This window comes from Trichosurus vulpecula, chromosome 1, assembly GCF_011100635.1.
Source record: "Trichosurus vulpecula isolate mTriVul1 chromosome 1, mTriVul1.pri, whole genome shotgun sequence".
Classification (NCBI taxonomy): Eukaryota; Metazoa; Chordata; class Mammalia; order Diprotodontia; family Phalangeridae; genus Trichosurus; species Trichosurus vulpecula.
In genome coordinates, this window is record NC_050573.1 from 476,517,638 (window position 1) to 476,540,545 (window position 22,908).

The 22,908-nt window shown below is 34.9% G+C and overlaps 1 protein-coding gene across 1 annotated transcript in view; it reads left to right on the forward strand.

The window, feature by feature from the left end:
* CAMK4 (calcium/calmodulin dependent protein kinase IV) overlaps positions 1 to 22,487 on the forward strand; it is a 223,968-nt gene extending 201,481 nt beyond the window's left edge. The window contains exon 11 of the mRNA XM_036742347.1: positions 19,613 to 22,487. Coding sequence (XP_036598242.1) covers positions 19,613 to 20,041 — 429 coding nt within the window. The 3' untranslated portion in view covers positions 20,042 to 22,487. The remainder of the gene's footprint in view (positions 1 to 19,612) is intronic.
* Positions 22,488 to 22,908: the final 421 nt, after the last annotated feature.

Genomic DNA, 22,908 nt, shown 5'->3' on the forward strand with positions numbered 1-22,908 from the left:
TGAAAACTCAAACTGGTGGAGGATGTTCGTCCTCTCTCTTAGAACTCTGCTACACCTCCGACATTGCTTCTTAAGAATGACAAATTTTTTCTACATTTATTCTACTGAGGACAAATTGTTCAAAAACCCTGAGCAGATTATTTCTATTTTTTACCTACCAAAAATTAAGAAGAATGGTTTAAACATCAACATTTAGTTAAAATGATGCTTATTTTTACAGTCATTTTGGGGGATGTGCATGGATGAAACAAATGTAACTCACTAAACAAATGAAATAAAATGACTATTCCACTTGTTTATAACTAAAATGTTATAAATCACTTTGTAGAAAATCACTCCTCAGATTTCACTGACTCTTAACACAACAATTTCTTATATTCACTAATCCCAAAATAATTTTATAAATTATTTCAAACCAAGAGGTTAATGAGAAATTGTCAGAATGATGAAGAGATGGCCTCAACTCAAATTCTGCCTATCCTCTCTCTCTCTCTCTCTCTCTCTCTCTCTCTCTCTCTCTCTCTCTGTCTCACACACACACACACACACACGTAAACACAGTTATCCCTTTCACATCACAGGGTTTAGGGGTACAGCACCCCCATGATCTGGAAAATCTGTGCAAAACTTTTTGGCTTTCCGTACATAGCAGTGAAGTCTGAATTTTTTCTTTTTCTTTCATGGGGTGTTTACAGTACCTCGTTGCAAAATTTGGATTAAGTATTTGATCATAGGCTCTGTGTCATCACTTGGCCTTAAGATGTGTCATCTGTGGCTTCTGCAAAACTCCCCAAAAATTCCCATTTAATTTCTTATGCTGACCCTCGATATAGTGAAACCTCAATGGGGAAAGTCACTATGTGGAAGGGATAATAATATGTGCATGCATGCATACATACATACACATCACATACATACATATATACATATATACATATATTTCTTTTGGTTTATTTCCCCATTTTGTAGACATAGCTAATAGATAATAGAGTTTTAGAGACATTGAATAGTTTCATTCTTTTGGCTGAGAAAATTCTGAAAGACTTCCAAGGAAGAGCAAAGAAACGCATTTGTAAGGAAAACCTTTTGCACATATGTACCTTTTATTTGAGTGTAAGCAACACAATTATAGTGACAAAGGTTTTGTGGTTGACCAAAGAAAGTCTATTTTAAGCATTTCCAAAGTTCTGAGTTACTACGAAGTGGAATTCAGACCAGGACCTTCCCTGTCCAGAACTTCCAAAAAACAGAATTATCTACTTTAAATATACACATGTATATTTATGCACACACATACACATATGTATGTGTATATATACATATATGCACACACACACAGGTATGTGTGTGTGTGTGTAATTTCAGGAAAATTGTTCTGTTTGAAGCTGGATCTCCAAAGGATATGCATAGCATTTTTATAGCTAGCTTTTCAGACACTTGGAAGTTATTTTAAAAAATCAGATCTTAAACTTATGATTCAATAAATCTGAAAATATAAATTACTTAGGAAAGAACTCCCTTTGACAAGAATTACTAGGAAATCTAGTAAACAATCTGAAAGAATTAGGCTTAAACTAATACCTTACATTATATTCCACAATGAATTCAAAATGGACACACAACCTGAATATTAAAGATCATACCATTTAAAAAATTAGAAGAAAAGCAGATCATATACCTTTCACAGCTTTGGGTAGGAAATATATTCTTAACTAGTGTTAGCTGAGAATAAAACCCAGAACTAAAGTAATTTAGAAACAAATTTAAGACATCTTTTAGCGAGAGAACTAAAAAAGAGATGGCCCGCCTCTTCCCCCAGTGTCTGTAGCTTACACATTATGTAGGATTCAAACAAAGGAACAAGGAAACAGTATCTGATTGGCCAGCACAGAAAACAGTTTCTAGATAAGATGTGTTGCTTGAGATGCATAATGGGAAAAAACTCCTCACATTCCTTTGCATCAGTCTTTGGATCTAACTGGGTTTCTGGTCAGCATAATCTAGCCCCTCAATTAAGCATTAAACTTATCTGATCTCTAAGCGACAAGTCTGATTTCAGCCATACAGAACTAAGTTCAAATAATGCAATTAATAAAAGTTTTCCCACACCAGATAAAATAGCTAATTTTGATTATGTGAAATTGAAAAATTTCTGTACAAACTCCTATGTTAAGCTCTTGCATTAAAAATGTACCTAAGAAGGGAAGTGGTTGAATGGGGAGGAAATCTTTGTATCACCTTTTTTAGATAAGAATTTGCTGTCCAAGATATGTAGACAATGGACAGAAGTGTAAAACCCAAATCCATTCCCCAATAAATACATGGTCAAAGTATGCGAATAGAAAGTTGTCAAAAGAATTATAAAGCATTAAAAATCATATGTAATGTTCCAGATTACTAATAGAAAAAAGCAAATCAAAACAACCCTGACATTTTAGAAAATGTTATGGATGAAACTTGATCCTAGAGAGAAGTTGAGAAAAATGCACTTCCCTTTCTTCTTTGCAGAGGTAGGAGACTATGGGTATAGATTATTACATACACTGACAAACACAATTGATATATTGAAGTTTTTTACTGAACTACTTAAAAAAATCTTTGACAGAGGGGGTAACTTACTTGGTAGGGAAGGGTGAAAAGAAATATTCAAAAATGAAGGTGATTTAAAACATTTTTCTATACTGCTGTGTTATAGAAACACTTGCTTTATTTCTTAAGTTCAGAATAAAATAAACAAAAAAATTTTAAATCCATCAATGAAAACTCTGAGAAGATTCATAAGGACTGATGGATAATGATATAAACTGAATCAGGAAAACAATACATACAATGATTACAAAAATATAAGTGAAAAGAAAAAAATGAAAATGAATCCCATATAATTATAATGGCCATAATTGGCTCCAGATAATAATTGAGAAAATGTACTTCCCTCCTGTCATTAACAACAGAAAATTGCATATACTGTCAGATACAGTCATTATATTGATTGACTTTCTTGAACTACTTTTCTTTCTTTTTAAATTTTTGTTACAAAGGAGGCTCACAGAGGCATATTCAGAAATTACTGTTAAAAACAAAAGGCATAAATAAAATTAGTTTAAAATAACAAAAACAACAAACCTGAGATTTCACCCTGTACCTAGAACATGGGCAAAGATGACAAAAGGTGAAAAGTCAATGTTAGAGGGGTTATGAAAAAATAGGCACACTAATATATTGTTGATGGAGCTGTGAATCCATATGATAATTTTTGAAAGTAATTTGGAATCATGTAAACAAATAAAGTGGCTAAAATGTCTATACCTTTTGACCCAGATATTCCACTGTTAGGCATATGCTTCAAGATGGTCACAATACGTGGCCAAAATATTTATAGCAAAACTTTTTGTGGTAGTAAGAAAATGGAAAGTAAATGTTGGGGAATAGCCACAAATTGCAGTACATAAATGTAACGGGATGCTACTGTACTGTAAAAAAGAACAAGCATGATAAACACAGGGAAACAGGAAAAGATTCACATGAACGGATGAAAAGCTGAAATAAACAGCATCAAGAAAACAAGACACATGATTACAGTGATGAAAACAGAAAGAACCACTACCAAAAAACAATGAAAAATAAATGTTGCAAACTTTCTACAGGCTTGATGCCAAAGAGAAAATATGAAAAGATACTTCCACTTTGCAGGGAAGATGAGTGGCAGGGTGTAGATTGAATATAGAACGCTTCATATATTGTCAGATTTCTTTTTCAATATACTGATTGGTGTTTCTATTTTTTTTTTACTTTTCTTTTTTGCAAAAAGAATCCTTTGTTGCATGAGGGAAGCTAGGGGAAAATTTGAACTATGAAAACAAAAAATATATTCTAAATATATTTATACTTAAAATTCATAACATTTATAAAAAGTAATATATATTTCATAAGTATAAACATTTTAAAGTAAAAAGCAAAAATAAAACAAAACGGATCTAAGTCAATAATTACAATATTGTGCAGCTTCACTCAGACTATGGGTACCTGTATCCACTCTGGAATTTTTAATTTGGGTTTTCTTCCTACTACTGGGAATTCCTAAATATAGTCTTATTTTAAAAAGTTAATTGAAGTGAGCACTAAATATATTATGATATAGATATAAATAGTTATAGATAGATATGGACATAGAAGTTTTTAAAAATTAATTTTTTACATTTTCTACATTTCTACACTAAGTGTTTTGAAAGTAATATTTGAATGTGGTCAGTGGGTTTATACAATGGCCTTAGTAAGATACGAGTGAAAGCATTGCTAAACAAGATATTACTGAAGTGTGATGGAGCCTCTTTTAAGAGTAAACATTTTAAAATTCCACCTTTTTCATTCCTTCATTTAACAGACATTTTATATGTATCTACTATTTTGCAAGATCTATACCAGGCATCAGAGATATGCAGATACCTAAAACATAGTATCTGTTCTCATCAATCTTACAATATAACAAAATAATAAAAATGAGACTATAGTAAATGCTTTAGAGTAATACAAGGTGCTATTAGATCAGATAAGGAAGAGATACTTGCAGTTGATGTGAGACAAGCCACTGTAGTACAGTCCCTGCATGAACCCTTAAAAAGTGATGAGCTCCTCCCAGAAATTCCATTTAAGAAGGGTACCTAGGCCAGTTATCTTTTCATTCCTTACCTGGATCCACTCCTCTAGACTTCACCGTCATGCTCCAGGAACTTCATCATCTTGCAAGACCATTTAAGTTCTGGAACTAACATCCTACCAGTACACCTTGCCTCTGGAACCCTACCCTCTGATCAGAGAGGGTAGAATTAGATCACTCCTCCCAGGACATCCATTTAAGTGTAGCACCTGGGCCACCCATCTATTTCCCACCTGGCTGGACACTTTTGAACTTCATCATCTTTCTTCTCCCCTCCCACCCCATGCTGTGCTTTAGCTTCTTTTTGTACTCCCCCATTAGACTGTAATTTCCTTGCAGGTAGGGTCTTTTTTTCCTTTTTCCTTTTTGTTGTATTCTCAGCACTTAGCTCAGTGCCTGGCACGTAGTAGATGCTTAATAAATGTTTATTAACTGACTGATTCTTGATTCAATACATTTTCAAAAGTACAGTTCAAAAACCCTCATCTGGTGTTTCTCTTTTTCCAAACTAAACTAAATTAAAGTGTATATTTCTTCAAAGCAAAAGGCATAGAACTAAAACAGAACAAGAACAGAAATAGAAAGGAAAATTATTTTGCCACCTCACACACACACTCTCCATTAGGCACAATATAAATATTCTCATTACCACTGCTTATAGGGGAAATGTGCATAGCCAAGATCAGAGAGAGAAGAGGGAACTTGTGAAGAGAATACATATAGCCAGAGCCCAACTGGGATAGAGAATGTGTGCAACCTGATCAATTCATATTCCTCAGGCTATAGCCCACCTAGAATATTTCTTTGTTTCCAAAGCTGCCACTTGCTGCTTCTTACATTTCTGCTGATAAATTCTATCTGCTGTTCTATTGAAGTCAGCTGCTCAGATGATTTCTTTTCCAAGCTACAAGTTTTTAGTGTTACCTACTGTGATTTCTGCTCCACAAAATGCCATTTTCAGCTGATTTATTACCCCTTTTCCAAAAAGAAGGGACAAAGCGCATCTCTGAAATAACCTTAAGCAGATGATTATTTTGGCTCTTTTGTGAATCAAACCTACACTTGCATCCAGTCAGCCAGCAAAAAATCATCTGTCTTTTGAAATACTTTGTTTATGCTTCAGTGCCCACTCCCCCCCAGCATTGATGAAGATTATCTTAGAGCTTAATTTAAAGATTAGGAAAGTATGGTGGCACTGGCAATCTTTGTCTTTCATTCTTACAGCTATACCCACATCACTGCTTTCTATTTTTACATAAAAGAAAGTAGGCATCTTTTTAAAAAAAACACAAATTCCTCTCCATCTAGAATACAACAAATCAAAATATTCAGATAAGCAGATATTTTACTGTATCCTACTTTTATGACAAAATATAAAAAGCTCAGTAAGCCTCTGTTTACCTGAGATTTATTAAAATATCAATTTTTAGGGTATGTTATTGGGTTAGTATAGCTTCAACTCAATCTCCTATACTTTTTTTAACCACTAACAATACCACGAAATGATTATTGATGTTCAGAATGATAATTCTGAGGAACTTCAAGATCCTTAAGTGCCTACTGATTCTTTAGAGAAAGATTAGGATTGTAGGATCATAGATTTAGAAAACTGACTATTATCTAGTCCATCCCCTCATTGTTATGGATAAGAAAATTAAAACTTGGAAAAGTGTAGTGAGTGACTTGCTTTAGGTCATAGAGGTAGCAGATATGGATATCAGTTACATTTTTCTTGACTTAAAATCTAGTAATACTCTTACTATAAATATGCTCCAAATGAAATTATGTTTAACATGGTTTCAGTGTCAAATGATTTTTTTCATTATTCTAATTTAAAAAAACCAGTGTTCCATGGATCACTAGTTTTTAAAGAATTAAACATATGAGAAATCACTGAAATTAAATTAATTTAATTTAAGTATCCCATATAAAGTATTCCTCTCAAAACCTGGTCTTTCCTCCCGATTTCCATATTTCTGTTGATCTATATAATCTTCTAATATCCCAGGTACATACTATAACACTGGAATCATCTTTGACTCTTCTCTCCCTTATTTCTCATATGTAATCAGTTACAGAGTTCTACCAATTCTACCACCATGAAGTCTCACAAATCTATCCCTTTTTCTTCACTCAAAGACCATCATTATAATAATTTAGTTTCTCATCACTTCTTTCATAGACTATGGGAATAGGCTCCTAATCTGTTTACCTGCTTCTTCTCTCTTCCTTTTCTAATCTACACTTCATATAGCTGCCAAAATAATTTTAGTAATTCATGGGTCTGACAATGACATTACCCTGTTCTAAAACCTTCAGTAGCTTGGTATTTTTTCCAGTGGGACAAAATACAATCATCTTAGTCTAGCATTTAAGGCCCTTTCCAATATGGTTCTGATCTATCTTCCCAACCTTATTTCATATTCACTCTCTTCCATACATTTTACATTTCATTTTACGTTCCATCCAAACTCTATCATCTGAATTTCATATGCTCTTTCCTCCTTCATTGACATCTTCCATGCATTTTTGTAGGCTTTCCCTTATTCTTGGAATGCACTCCGTCCTCACCTATACCTTCCAAAATTCTTCCCTCCCTCAAGACATCATAGCTCAAGTGCCACCATGAAATCTTCCTTGTTCTATCATTAATACTAACTGAAAGACCTATGGTGCAAGGCTCATAGATTTGGAAAGAACTTTAGAAAACATCTAGTCTAACTCCCTTACTCTTAGATGAGCAAACTATGATTTATAGAGACTAAGATCTCAGTCTCATAATAAAAGAAAATCTATTTGAATGAATTGTTTTATGTGGGTTTTTATTTAAATGAAATTTTTATTAGAACAGTTTTGAAAACCATTTTCTTAAATTGCCAAGAAATATGTGTGAATGATATTGAAAAGGCATTCTAATGGACTTACTGATAAGATGGTGGTGTGATAGGACCTAGAAAACCTCAGATCTCCCATAAAGATCTCAGCAAAGCTCTAGAAATTTACCAGAAGGGAAAATAATAAAGAAAGCTAAAGAGAAATGGCTATAAGCCTCATAATCACGTCTAGGACTGCACAAGAAGACTATCAGGTTTGTCAGGCTCTGAGTAGACACATTCTAAGGTCTAACAGAAGGGAAATCAGGAGAGAAGGCCAGATTAATGTCCAACACAGAATCTAAGTATCTGACCCATAGCAGTAGACAGGGCCAGGCAAGGACTTAAGCAACCTAATCCAGCACTTAGACAGGCAATACCTAAGACAACTAAGGAGACAGCAGGGGTATTATAAAAGACCTGTTATCAATAAAATTGGTTGGGACCTGTCAGCATCACAGTAAGGAACAAAACCAACTCTGAGTTTGTGACTGTGAAAAAAGGAGAGAGAGGAAATGCCATGGCCAAAATGTAAGTTAAGCCATCAGGAGACTGAGCCAAACAAAATGTAGGAATTCCTGCAGAAGCCAAGGCCTGGGCCCTTTGACTGAATCCAAACTTCAGAAACAAAAGAGGCTACACATGTGGCCTCTAGGCTGCAGGTTCCCACCCCCCCAGCCAAGGCTTAAGCACCACAACCAGGACCAAGTCAGGCTTGTCCAAACTATCAGGGAGTAAGGAGCAGAGTCTGACCCAGACACAGTGCTCTAACTCAGAAACTGAGGCTTCAAATATGAGAAAAAAAAAAAACAAATAAACCACTAAACACAATGAGTACTTTTTTATTATTATTTTTAACATACTTCATTTTGGCATTCATTTAAAAAATAAGTTCCAAAATCTCTCTTCCCATACCCATTGAAAGGCAAATCATATAATATCAAATATACATATGAGGGCATGCAAAACATAGTTCCATAATAGCCATGTTGCAAAGGAAGAAAGAAAGGAAGGAAGGAAGGAACAAAAGAAGAATAAAAGGAAGGATGGGAGGCAAAGTTAGTGAAAAAATATGCTTTAATATCTATTCAGTTCATCTGTTCTTTCTATGGAGATGGACAGCATTTATCATCATGAGTCCTTTGGAATCATCTTGGACTATTGTATGATCAGAGTGGCTAAGTTTTTCACAGTTGATCATCATTACAATATTACTATTACTGTGTACAATATTCTCCTGGCTCTGCTCACTTCACTTTGCATCAGTCCATAAGTCTTCCCAGGTTTGTTTGAAACCATGATGCTCATCATTTCTTTTTTTGTTACTTAATATTTTTGGTTTTCAATATTGATTTCCACAAGATTTTGAGTTACAAATTTTCTCCCCATTTCTACCCTCCCCCCCTATTCCAAGATAGCATTTAATTCTGATTGCCCTTTTTCCCAGTCTGCCCTCCCTTCTTTCACCCCACTCCTCCCCCCATCCCCTCTCCTCTTACTTTCTTGTAGGGCAAGATAGATTTCTATACCCCATTGCCTGTATATCTTGTTTCCCAGTTGCATGTAAAAACAACTTTTTTGAGCATTTGTTTTTAGAACTTTGAGTTCCCAATTCTCTCCCTTCTTCCCTCCCTACCTACCCTCCTTGAGAAGGCACACATGTATCATTATGCAAAATGCTTCCATATTAGTCATGTTGTGAAAGACTAGCTATATTTCTCTCCAAACTATCCTGTCCCCCTTTATTCAATTTTATCCCTTGACCCTGTCCCTTTTTCAAAAGTGTTTGATTTTGATTACCTCCTCCTCCCCCAATCTGCCCTCCCTTCTATCATCCCCTCTCTCTTGTCTCCTTCCTCCCTACTTTCCTGTGGGCAAGATACCCAATTGAGTGTGTATGTTATTCCCTCCTTAAGTCAAATATGATGAGAGCAAGATTCACTTATTCCTTTTCACCTGCCCCCTCTTCCCTTCCAATAGAACTGATGTTTCTTGCCACTTTTATGTGAGATAATTTACCCCATTCTACCTATCTCTCCCTTTCTCCCTCTCTCAATATATTTCTCTTTTACCCCTTAATTTGATTTTATTTTGTAGATATCTACAATATATATGTGCATATATATATATATGTATATATATACACACACACACATGCATATTCCCTTCAACTATCCTAATACTGAGAAAGGTCTCATGAATTACACATATTATCTTTCCATGTAGGAATGTAAACATAAGAGTTCAACTTTAGTAAGTCTCTTATGATTTTTCTTTCTTGTTTAACTTTTCATGCTTTTCTTGATTCTTGTGTTTGAAAGTCAAATTTTCTATTCAGCTCTGGTCTTTTCATCGAGAAAGCTTGAAAGTCCTCTATTTTACCGAAAATCCATATTTTGCCTTGGAGCATTATACTCAGTTTTGCTGGGTAAGTGATTCTTGGTTTTAATCCTAATTCCTTTGACCTCCAGAATATCATATTCCTAGCCCTTTAATCCCTTAATGTAGAAGCTGCTAGATCTTGTGTTATCCTGATTGTGTTTCCACAATATTTGAATTATTTCTTTCTGGCTGCTTACAATATTTTCTCCTTGACCTGGGAACTCTGGAATTTGGCTACAATATTCCTAGGAGTTTTCCTTTTGGGATCTTTTTCAAGAGACAATAAATGGATTCTTTCAATTTCTATTTTACCCTCTTGTTCTAGAATCTCAGGGAAGTTTTCCTTGATAACTTCTTGAAAGATGATGTCTAGGCTCTTTTTTGATCATGGTTTTCAGAGTAGTCCAATAATTTTTAAATTATCTCTCCTGCATGTATTCTCAAGATCAGTGGTTTTTCCAATGAGATAGTTCACATTGTCTTCCATTTTTTTCATTCTTTTGGCTCTGTTTTTATAATATCTTGATTTCTCATACAGTCATTACTTCCCACTTGCTCCAATCTAATTTTTAAGGTAGTATTTTCTTCAATGGTCTTTTGGATCTCCTTTTCCATTTGGCTAATTCTGCCTTTCAAGGCATTCTTCTCCGCATTGGCTTTTTGGAGCTCTTTTGCCATTTGAGTTAGTCTATTTTTAAGGTGTTATTTTCTTCAGTATTTTGGGGGTTCTCCTTTAGCAAGTCATTGGCTTGTTTTTCATGGTTTTCTCACATCACTCTCATTTCCATTTGGCTAATTCTGCCTTTTAATTGGCTTTTTGGAGCTCTTTTGCCATTTGGGTTAGTCTATTCTTTAAAGTGTTATTTTCTTCAGTATTTTTGGGGTCTCCTTTAGCAAGTTGTTGACTTGTTTTTCATGATATTCTTGCATCACTCTCATTTCTCTTCCCAATTTTTCCTCTACTTCACTTACTTGCTTTTCCAGGTCCTTTCTGAGCTCTTCCATGGCCTGAGACCAATTCATATTTTTCTTAGAGGCTTTTGATGTAGGCTCTTTGACTTTGTTGACTTCTTCTGCCTGTATGTTTTGATCTTCTTTGTCACCAAAAAAAAAAGATTCTATAGTCTGAGTCTGAGTCCTTTTACACTGCCTGCTCATGTTCCCAGCCAACTACTTGACCCTTGAGCTTTTTGTCAGGATATGACTGCTTTTAGAGTGGAGAGTACTTTGTCCCAATCTTTAGGGGCCTTGCACTGCTGTTTTCAGATCTATTTGTACTCCACAGTCACCACAAGCTCTGCCACACCAGTGCTCCTCCTCCCCCAGAACTGCCAACCAAGACCTTGACCCAGATCCAGGCATGGCAAAGCAAGAGAACCCTGCCTCTGTGCCAGCAAAGCAATCCCTGTATTCCTTCTCTGATCCTCCACTTGATTCCTCCCACCAGGTGGGCCTGCAGCCAGAAGCAGCCACAGCTGGAGCTCTGGAAGCCACCTCTGCCACTCCCAGGGCTGGAGCCAGACTGTGCACTTCTCTCACCCAGATCCAGCAGTTTTCCCACTAAACTGCTCAGTTGTCTTTGGTGTTTGTGGGTTGAGAAGTCTAGTAACTGCTACAGTTCAGTGATTCATGGCCCTAAGACCTGCTCCACCTGACTTCCTATCTGGTCTGTCCTGCCGCAGCCCACGCTGGGCTGCACTCTGCTCCCAGCACAGTGCAATAAACCCTTCCCAGGGGCCATTCAGGCTATCTTGGGCTGGAGACTTGTTTCCCTCTGCTATTTCATGGGTTCTGTAGCTCTAGAATTTGTTCAGAGCCATTTTTACAAGTGTTTGGAGGGATTCGTGGGAGAGCTTAAGCGAGTCCCTGTTTTTCAGCTGCCATCTTGGCTCTGCCCACACAATGAGTATTTTCAATTGAGAGAAGCCCAAGAGGAAAACTCTGACAATAGACCAAATCCACAAGTCTAAGTACTGCCTTATAGAAAAGAATAACTTGACTATAAGGACTACAAGATTGCTTGGAAGAAATAAAGCAAGAGATTTTTTAAAAATGTGATTTTAAACAACAAGATAGCTATAGAGGCAAGAATGGGAAGGAAAATTAATGGTTTAGAAAAGTAAATTAATGTTATCCCTAAAAATATATGCTGAAAATTATAATAAGCTAAATAAAAAGCCTTGATTTCATGAGACTAGAAGAAATATTCGAAGAAAATCAAAAGATTGAAAAGACAGAAGAACGTATAAGGTATATATTTTCAAAAACAGCTGACCTGGAAAATGGGTCAAAGAGAGATAATCTAAGAACTATCAATTGACTGAAAATAGACACCTCCCCCAAATAAAACCTTAAATATTATAGTTCAAGAAATAATGAACAAAAATTTTCTAGATCTATTCTATTACAGCCAGAGGGCAAAGTAAAAATGGAAATAACCCACTGAAAGAAAGACCCAAGTGAAAACTCCCAATAATGTTACAGCCAAATTTGAGAACTTCCAAGTAAGAGGAAAGTTACCACAAGCACCTGAAAAGAAATAATCAAGTACCAACACAGTCAGGATGAAACATTTTTGCAGCTATCACTATATAAAAGAGAAGAGATCTTAGAATATTATACACCAAAAGGCAAAGGATAAAGCTTACAAAAAAAAAACACCTGACAAAATTGAATATTATCCTACAGGGAGAAAAATTAACCTGTATGGTAATAGAATTACAATCATTCCTAATGAAAATACCAGATAGAAAAAAAATACTGATTTGGAAGAAGCCTCTCAGTGATAAGCTAATTCTATTTTAATAAAAAGAAGAAATAAATGTCTCTTCAGGACACCAATCTCTTCAAGAACCATAGAAAGTATTAAGGCAAATAGAGGGTCTGAGATGGTTTTATTCTGTTCTGATGGTCCAAAGAGAAGAAAGAAAAGGGAGAGCAAGGGAGGATACACCAGAGAAGAAAAAAGGAAGAAGTTACACACATGTACACTAAATAGGGTATATAACATAGAGGAAGAAGTGTGGGGAATGGGCATCACATAAACCTGACTTTCATCTAGACCACACAAAAACTTGAACTCACAACATATAGTTACATACATACATACAGGTGTTTGTTTAGAAATACATTAAACTCAAGAGGAAAATAGAAGATATGGGAATAGGGGAGAGGGAGTTAAGAGGAAAAGGAGAATTCATGAGGAATTCGTTCATTATGAGCAAAATAAACTCCACTGTGAGGTTAGAGTTTGAAGGAGGAATTTAAGTAATGAAAGAAATAGTAAAAACCTGTGATTGAAGGCAGGGTGAACTGAAGAGAAGAGTAGCCATGCAGAAACAGACTATCTCAATTAAAGATGATTAGTATTAAGCACAATCCTTTTTCACCACTTATTCTTTGTCATCATTAAAGTATACAGGGGACAAAGAGAGGGAAAAAAAGCAATAAAATAGTATGAAGGAAAAAAATTAACAATCACAGCTATGGATATAAATGTAAAGAACTCACCCATAAAATGAAAGAGGATCATAGAACGGATAAGAAAGCAGAATCCAACAATATGTTCTTTATAAAATAAACATTTAAAATATAGATATTTACGCAGAGTTAAAATAAGGTTCTGGAGCAGAATGTATTACAGAAGGGTAAACTAAAAAATGCAGGCCTAGCAACCATGATCTCACATAAGATAAAAGTGAAAATAGACACAAAAGAAATAAATGGAGACTACATTTTGCTTAAAACATCAAGATAATGAGTCAATATCAATCATTCATAGATATGCATGGAATGGGATAATATATAAATACTTAAAGACAAAAATTAATTGAATTACAGAGAGAAATACACAGCCAAACTATTATAGTGAGGACTTCAGTGAACCCCTTTCACATCTAGACAAATTTAATTAGATCGTCAAAAAAAAGTTAAGGACTTGAACAGAATTTAAGAAACGTTAGATATGGTAAATCTCTGGAAAATATTGAATGGTAAAATAAAAGATTATACATATTTCTTAGTTATGCATTGTTACATTTTGTTACTCAATTAACCATTATTAGGGTATTAAGAACTTCAAAACTGAATGTATAAAAGCAGAAATATTTTTTTAAATTCCTTTACTGACCACAAAGAAAAATTCTCTTCAAAGAGGTCTTTGAAAAGAGGATTAAATTTTTAATTGGAGACTAAATGCTTTAATTCTAAAAAATTTCTGGGTCAAAAACAAAACATTAAAGCATTAGAAAATTTCATCAAATAAAACAACAATAATTAGATAGCATACGAAAACTTTTAAAGCATTTCTAGGAAGCATTTATATCTCTAAATTCCTTTATTAACAACAAAAATAAAGAAAAAGAACACATCAATTCAACTGAAGACAAACTAGAAAAGCAAAGTATTTTAAAATATCAAATCTGAAATTTTAAATATCAAATAAGGGTTTAATAAAACTGAAAGTAAAGAAATGAATTTATAAAACTAGAAGCTTTAAAAAAACTAAAATTAGTTAGCTAAGGATAAGGAAAACCACATTGATGCTATCAAAATGAAAAAAGAACTCACAGCAATAAAAAGTAAAGTAAAGGAAATTATTTAAAAACTATTTTGCTTATTATATGGGAACAAAGCTGAAAATGAAATGAAATGGATGGATACTTAGAAAATATAAAATATCAGGTTGATAGAATGAGAAATAGACATTTTAATTACTCCAATTTGGAAAAAATCAAGCCATAAATTCCCTTAGGAAAAAAAGGAGAACCAGGTAGAGTCACAAGCTAATTCTTTCAAAGATTTGAAGAATAATTAATTCCAATATTACATGAAATGCAAAAATAAGGAGTTGTACAAAACAGTATCTATGCCACAAATAAGGTATTGATGCCTAAATCAGGAAGAAGGAAAGTAGGAAAAAAATACTATGACCTAATCAACATCGATGCAAACAAAATAAAAGTACTAGCATAGAGATCACAACAATATACCTGAAAGACTGTGTGCGTGCGTGTGTGTGTGTGTGTGTGTGTGTGTGTGTGTGTATTGTGGCCAAGTTGTATTTATAAAAGCAATTCAGATTTGGTTATACATGAGAAATGCAATAATCATAGCAGAACATATTAATAACAAATAACAAAAATCACATGCTTATATCAATCATTATTGAAAACACTTTTGATAAAATTCAAAATAGTTTCTGTTTAAAAACTCTAAAAAGCCTCTGATAAAGGCCTCATTTCTAAAATATACAGGGAACTGAGCCAAATATATAGGAATACAAGCCAATCCCCAATTGAGAAATGGTCAAAGGATATGAACAGGCAGTTTTCAGAGGAAGAAATTAAAGCTATCTACAGGCATATGAAAAAATGCTGTAAATCACTACTGATTAGAGAAATGCAAATCAAAACAACTCTTAGATACCACATCTCTCCTGTCAGATTGGCTAAAATAACAAAACAGGAAAATGATAAATGCTGGAGAGGATGTGGGAAAATTGGAACATTGTTACATTGCTGGTGGAGTTGTGAACTGATCCAGCCATTTTGGAGAGCAATTTGGAACTACACCCAAAGGCCTATAAAAATGTTCACACCCTTTGACCCAGCAATACTACTTCTAGGGTTGTATCCCAAAGAAATCACACAAGTGGGAAAAGGACCCATATGCACAAAAATATTTATAGCGGTTCTTTTTGTGGTAGCCAAGAATTGGAAATCAAAGGGATGCCCATCAATTGGGGAATGGCTGAACAAGCCGTGGTATATGAAGGTAATGGAATACTATTGTGCTATAAGAAATGGGGAAGATACGGACTTCATAACAACCTGGAAAAACCTACAAGACATAACGCTGAGTGAGCGGAGCAGAGCCAGGAGAACACTGTACACAACCATAGATATATGGATTCCGTGAGGACCAACCCTGACAAATTTCGCTCTTCTCAGCAACACAAGGTGCAAGGACAACTCCAAAGGACTCACGATGGAGAATGCTATCTACATCCAGAGAAAGAACTATGAAGTTTGAATGCAGATTGAGGCACACTTCATGCTCGCCTTTTTTACTTCTCTTTCGTTTTTGTTTTTGGGTTTTTTTTTTGGTTCTGTTTCTTCTTTCTCATGATTCATTCCATTGGTCATAATTCTTCTCCACAACTTGACTGGGGTATAAATTAATTCAATGAGAAGTTATACGTGGTAGTTATATGAGATTCCATGCCGTCTTGGGGAGGGAAGGGGGAGGGAGGGGAGAAAATCTGGAACTCAAAATTATGTAGAACCGTGTGTTGTAAACTAAAAATAAAAATAAAAAAAGAAAAAAAACTCTAAAAAGCAAATAAATAGAATACTATGATGAAAAGTCTTTATCTAAAAACTAAGACCCAACATTATATATCATGGAAAGAGGCTAAAGACTTTTCGAATTAAAGCAACAATGTCCAGTATAACCACTATTATTTAACATAGTACTAGAAATGCTTGCTATAGCAATAACACACATACACAAAAGAAATTGAGGGAATAAGCATAGGCAGAGAGGAAACAAAGCTGTTACTTTATGCAGATGAGCTGATTAGAGAAACCTATAGAATCAACTAAAAATTAATTGAAACATTTAAGATCTTTAGCAAAATTGTAGGACATAAAATACCCCCTACAAACCATTGGCCTTTCTAAACAATGTCAACAAAACTTAGTAAAAAGACATGGAGAAATTCTATTCAAAATAACTAAAGGCATAAAATTTGGGGAAATCTTATCAAGACATACACAGGATACATACGAATACAACTACAAAACACTCAACGAAAGAATGACCTAGTCAATAGTAGAAAAAATAATTGCTCATGATTAGAACATGCCAATAAAACAAAATTGAAAACTACCCAAATGAATTAATTTATTCAGTGCCATGGCAATTAAACTACCAATGGGTTACTTTAAAGAGCTTTAAAAATATGAAATTCACCTAGACTGCCAAAATGTCAAGATTCTCAAAGGAAACAACAAAAAAAAGTAGGAAGGAAGGCACCCTAGCATCCCAGATATCAAACTACAAACTAATAACCATTAAAAACTATATTGTACAGGATAAAAATAGAAAAGTTGATCAGTAGAACCAATTAGGTATACAACATATGGACACAAATGAACATAATAGCACAGTATTTAATAAACACACCACCACTGCCTATTTGATAAAAACTGCTGGAAAACCTGGAAAGCATCCTAGCAGAAATTTGGTTTAGAACATCGCACCAAGGTAATTTCCAAATAGATATATTACTTAGGTCACCTTATAAACAGAGGAGAAATAAGAAAAAAAAAATTTTTTGCAACTTTGAATAGGGAAAGAGATCATGATCTAACCAAAAAATTGAAGAGAGTTTGCATATATACATATATATATATATATATATATACATACATACACATATACAGGGTCAATTCAATTAAAATTAGAAAGAAAACAGACAACTAAGAGAAAAAAATCTTTGTGATATCTCTTACAAAGATTGTAAACCGGCTATACAAGGAAGTAATTCAAATATATAAAAACACAAAACCCTACCCAATTGATAAATCATCAAAAGACAGTCCTCAAAAGAAGAAATCCAAATTATCAACAGCTATGTTTTTAAAAAACCTTTTTAGACAGTAATAATCAGAGAACTGCAAATTTAAGTAACTGAAGTTCTACCTCATACTCATCAAATTGGCAAAGATTATTTGAAAAAGGAAAATTAGATTTATTGGATGGAAGGAAAATAGTGCATGGTTGATGGAGTATTGAATTTATGTAGCCATTCTGGAAAGCAACTTGGGATTATGCTCCAAAACTCAGTATAATGTGCATACCCTTTGACTCAGCGAAACCATTCTAAGGACTAAACACCAAGAGAATCAAAGAAAAAGGAAAATATACAGTTTTTTTGCTGTAGAAATAGAAAGCTAAGCAGGTGCCTATACATTGAAGAATAGCTGAACCAAATTAAAGCATGCAACCATAACAGATTTACAAAGTATGAAATGATAAAATAGACAGTTTCAGAGAAACTTAGAAAGCCCTGTATAAACTGATACAGAGTGAACTTGGAGGTTTATATAAAAAATACAAACTGCCACCTATAAGGCAGGAAAGCCAGCCTAGCTATACAGTAGGGTACCCTCAGGGAGAGACAGGAGGCAGCTTGTGCCAGGCAAGTCCCACTACTACTGCTATCTTAGCCACCAGCTTTGAATACCACATGTCCTCATATGCTGATAGAGATAAACCAGAACCCTGAAACCAAGAACCTCAGGAATGGTAGTGACCTCCAGCCTTGAAGGTCCTATTTCCATCATGAGGCCATGAATCACTATGGAGAGAGGGCTATATTTCTTGCCACCACTAATACCAACTTTTGACCAGATGTTGCTGATGGGAAGGTAAGTCCAAAATCCCTTGGAGTGGTGGTACCACCCTCACCAACCCCTTACTCCCATCCCTGCCCTTGCTTCCAGCCTAGCCCCACACAGCCATTACTCAGGGAAGTAACCCTGGTGGAGATGTTGGTTAGCGACTTCTTCCTGCTGATGATGCCACTACAGCTACAGAAGACCCAGAAAAGAAAGTTCTTACCAGCAAAGTCCTTGGCACTGCTAAAAGATTAGATATCAGAGACTAATACGATTTTATCAATAAATTACATTAAATAACATTAAAGATGACACATTACCATCTGCTTTGCTGCTGACCCTAAGCATCATGGGACCTTTCTCTGTCTCCTCCATTAGAATGTGAGCTCCTTGAAAGCAGAAACTATGCACATAATAAATTCTTTAATTAAAATGTGCACTTAATAAATTCTTTTTTACTCATTCATTCAAAAACAACAACATTGTAAAGAAAAGCAACCGTGAATGACTTAATGCACTCATAGTTCAGAATTAGATACACATTTTTTGGAAATGCATAATTTTGACATCTGTTTTGCTTGACTTTGTTACAGAAGTTTTGTTTGTTTTTCAGTGGGGATAAGGAGAAGAGTTGGGAAAAGAAGGGTCTTGGGACAGAGAGCATTGCCAAAAAAAAAAAAAAAGAATCGTTGAAGCATTTTTCTCCAAAAAATGTGCAGAAGAGAACAGAAAGAAAGTCGGGGGAAATACAGAAAATCAGAACAACTTTGAAAGACACATGTTAAATTCATTATATACTGAAAAGGAAAAGCAGGATGTTAGAAATACAGATTTGTGGTTTTATGTTAAATCTTCTCCTTATTCTATTCTATGTTATATAGAGAGATGCTCATTTTACTTTTTTGTTCTGTGTAAAATCAAACTTTGACGATTTTTTTTAAAAGAAAAGGCAATCTGCCACTTCCTAAGTATTTAAGGAGGCTTTGGCAATTCACTTCACCTCTCTAAGCCACAGCCTCCTCATCTTTTTAGTAGAGATAACAACATTTAACTACTCCAAACAGATCTGTAAACAGATCTCCTTTTAAGATAATGTAAATATAAGTTATTATTCTTACTTAACTTTTTCATTTTCAAAATGATGTTTAAAAAGTCATTTGGACTAATATCTAGAATACTTCTTGGAAGAATGAATGAATATTTACCCCTCGTATCAATTCCCTGACAGCATCAGGACTGATCTTTACTGATCCATTTTCAAAGGAAGCTAAAGGTCTCACTTTTCTCTTTTCCATTAGGCTGCAGTGAAAGCAGTGGTGGCCTCCAGCCGACTGGGCAGTGCCAGCAGCCACAGTAACACCTGCCTTCCAGACACCTGTCAGTCCAACCTTACTCCAATATCCCATGAAGACAGTGAGGGGAAAGAAAGTACATCTCAGAAGGAAATAGAAATTCAAAAACATAGCTCCACCGAGGTAGTAATTGCAGTAACAGAACCTCAGGATGAAATAGAAATAGAAGTAAGTGACAACGAGGAACCCCCAAAAGAACCTGAGGCTGCATCAGAAGCTACATCAGAAGCTGCAATAGAAGCTGCAGCAGAACCTGCAGTAGAAGCTGCAGCAGAAGCCGAAGCCGAAGCAGAAGCCAAAGCAGAGGCCTTACCTAGAGAAGGAGAAATCCTGGAAGTCAGTGCGCAAGAAGGGGAAGGGCTGCAAGAGTCCTAAATCACCCCTTTCCCAATAGAGGGCTGAAGCTAGTCACTTTCATGCATGGGCTAATTTGTCCTTCAGCCAGGAAGATTTGTAAGTGTGACCCTCACTGTAGTGGTTCTGTTTTTGAGGTGCAAAACAATGTGTAATAATACATCAGCTGGTGACCCTAACTCTAATGCATGTGACTGCTTATGAATAGTAGTGTCCTCTAATGGCATGTAACGGATTACATGTAATGTTATCTAATAGCAACAAGTGAAATTTGACAGTGAGTAAACACAGCATAACACTTAAACTTCATGTATATTTGCAGAGGGCAGAAGTTAATGTTTGAAGTGAATCATATTTATATTTTCTGTTTGCAAAACTTAGCCTTCTAAGGGAGATATCTGATTTTTGCAAAATGGTAGTTATTTCTATTGGCATACTGATCATCTGCTACATGTTGTTATGAAACCATTTAAATGGTTTTTTATTCATATGTAAAAACTGTTTACAAGAAGATAGAAAATAGATGTACAGTATATGCAAAAACATTCCATAAATTCTGGTATGAAATTGAAGCATTACTTTCAAGGGCCATGAAGCTATATGCCCCTCCAGCTTGTGTTGCGAATGCCTTACTATACCTTTAACTGTTTATATACTCTATATTACTAATAACCAAAAAGCTCTTTCATAGAATTCTGCCATTTCATTATCCTGGCAAATTTTCAATACAACTGGGTTGGTCCCTATTCCCTTCTGAACCTTCACAGGAATCCTTTTGAAGAAAAACTCTTTAGAGGGTGATGAGAGCTAAGCCCGTGTAGAGTAGCAAAAAATAATAGGGTCCTTGTCATTTTTTAAAGATATAATTATACTTGTCCAGTAGTTTATAAAACTATGTAGCTAAAAAAGCACTAATTTTTATGGATAAAATCTGTAATTACCAAGTTTTAAATACTTAGAAAAATCTTCCAAGGCTAAATCTTATGAAAGTAATTTTTAAAAATAAAATCATTACCAACTTTGCTATAGCTTAGGAAACCTTTTTTGCCATTAAAAGTCATCTTCCCTTGTTTGTTAAACAGATATAATGTTTATGAACTAAAGCATCTTCAACAAAGGTACTTTGTGTGTTTTTATGCTCCAAACTAGTGGTTTCTGAATTTCACAAAAAAGAATTTTTAAAGTGTCTATGTTAGAGATATGTGACAATATCATATTATTTTACTTTTTTATTGAAACATTGATCTTAGAGAACTGAGATCCCAATATTCCTTTATTCTGATTGTTTTCATTTTAAAATAAACTCTTTTTTGGGTTTTATAGTACATTTTCCCTTTTTAACATAGAATCCAGTGATTCACAGAAATTAGGCTAATAAACATGTATAATTTTTTAAGTTCAAGTTAAATATTTTATCAAGTCAAAGGCTTATATGTTTTATAAGCTTATTTATTATAATCTATTATCTTTCTGGTAAAACTGAAAAGTCAATTGACTACAACCAGAGCTGTAATGAGACATTTGTTTTTTCCAAATAATGGTTTAGAAATTGCTACCCCCCTACTCACTGCACTATTACCATTCAGTAGTGGCTTTGAGCCTTCTTATTAACCATACATATTACTATGAGGTAAATCCCTACATGAAGAACAGAAATTTATGGCATTAAGAATATGTATATTTGTAAAAAGTAATATTGAAAGTGCCCCTTACTGTGCTCTACTTCACATTTCATGGCAAATGGCTACATACCTTTCCTATCTTTAGCTTTTGGCTCTAAATACAACTTTAAAATCCTCGTTGAGTAATCTAATAAGTTTTCTGATATATGTAATTTTCATTTCTTTTGGCCCCTTCCTCTAAAACATACATTGGAAAATAAAATTACTTCACTTCCCGAAGATCACTAGAGTTTTACTGAAGGTATGTTTCCAAAGTTCTTCCTTTCTCCCTTCTTCCACTCTGAAGAAAAGGTGCTTATTGGTGAACAAAGAGGAAGAGATGTCCTGTTCTACAGGTGAAAATTGTTCTATTTACTGGTCCTTGATTTAATTTAACTCGACAGGGGTAAGCTGGATGAGTTCTTTGCACAAGTGTGGCAGCAATGACTTACAAATGGTGCTTTTTATATTCCATCTTTTTTTTTCCACATGACATAGAAGCTCACTATTTTCTAATCTGGGTGAATACTAGGGCAATAAGAAAAAACATTTATTTTAGAAAGACTAGCTATCATCTGGAAAACTACTTCCTCATGGTCTGTTCTGAGTAAAATTATCTAACAGAAATGTCATATCTATCCCACATTTCAAGGAGCAATGGCAGGTTAGGGCATCAAGCTGTAAGTCAATAAATTAACCTACCGGAATCACCACCATTCATTACCTTAATCATTGTTATTACATTGTTATCCTTGATTTGGGCAGCCATGCCCAAATACATGTTGCCCCTTTACTCCCTCATAACAACAAGGTTACTTGCTGCTACTGTGGGCTGTGTAAGGCCAATAACACCAGCACACAGGAGGGCTGCTAGCACAGGTTCTTTGATCTGCTTTTCTAAGGAAAGCAACTTTAAGGGGTTAACAATCTTATCTTAATTAAGCATACATATATCATTCACTTAGCTTAGGGGGAAAAGTCAGCACCCTGAACTTCAGAGCAAATACAAACAGAAATTACAAACAGAAAAAATAACACAAATCAACAGACAGGCTTCTAACTGTCTCACATATGGTTGCCAGAGAGAAAAGCACCAACATCTAGGTTTTCAAAGCTGGGGGGGGGGGGCTCCTTAATGGCTATCCAGAGTCTCCACACCCACACTCTTCCAAAGAGTGAGCCCCAAAACAAAATCTCTCCTCCTGCAGTTCTGAGAGTTCTAGATTC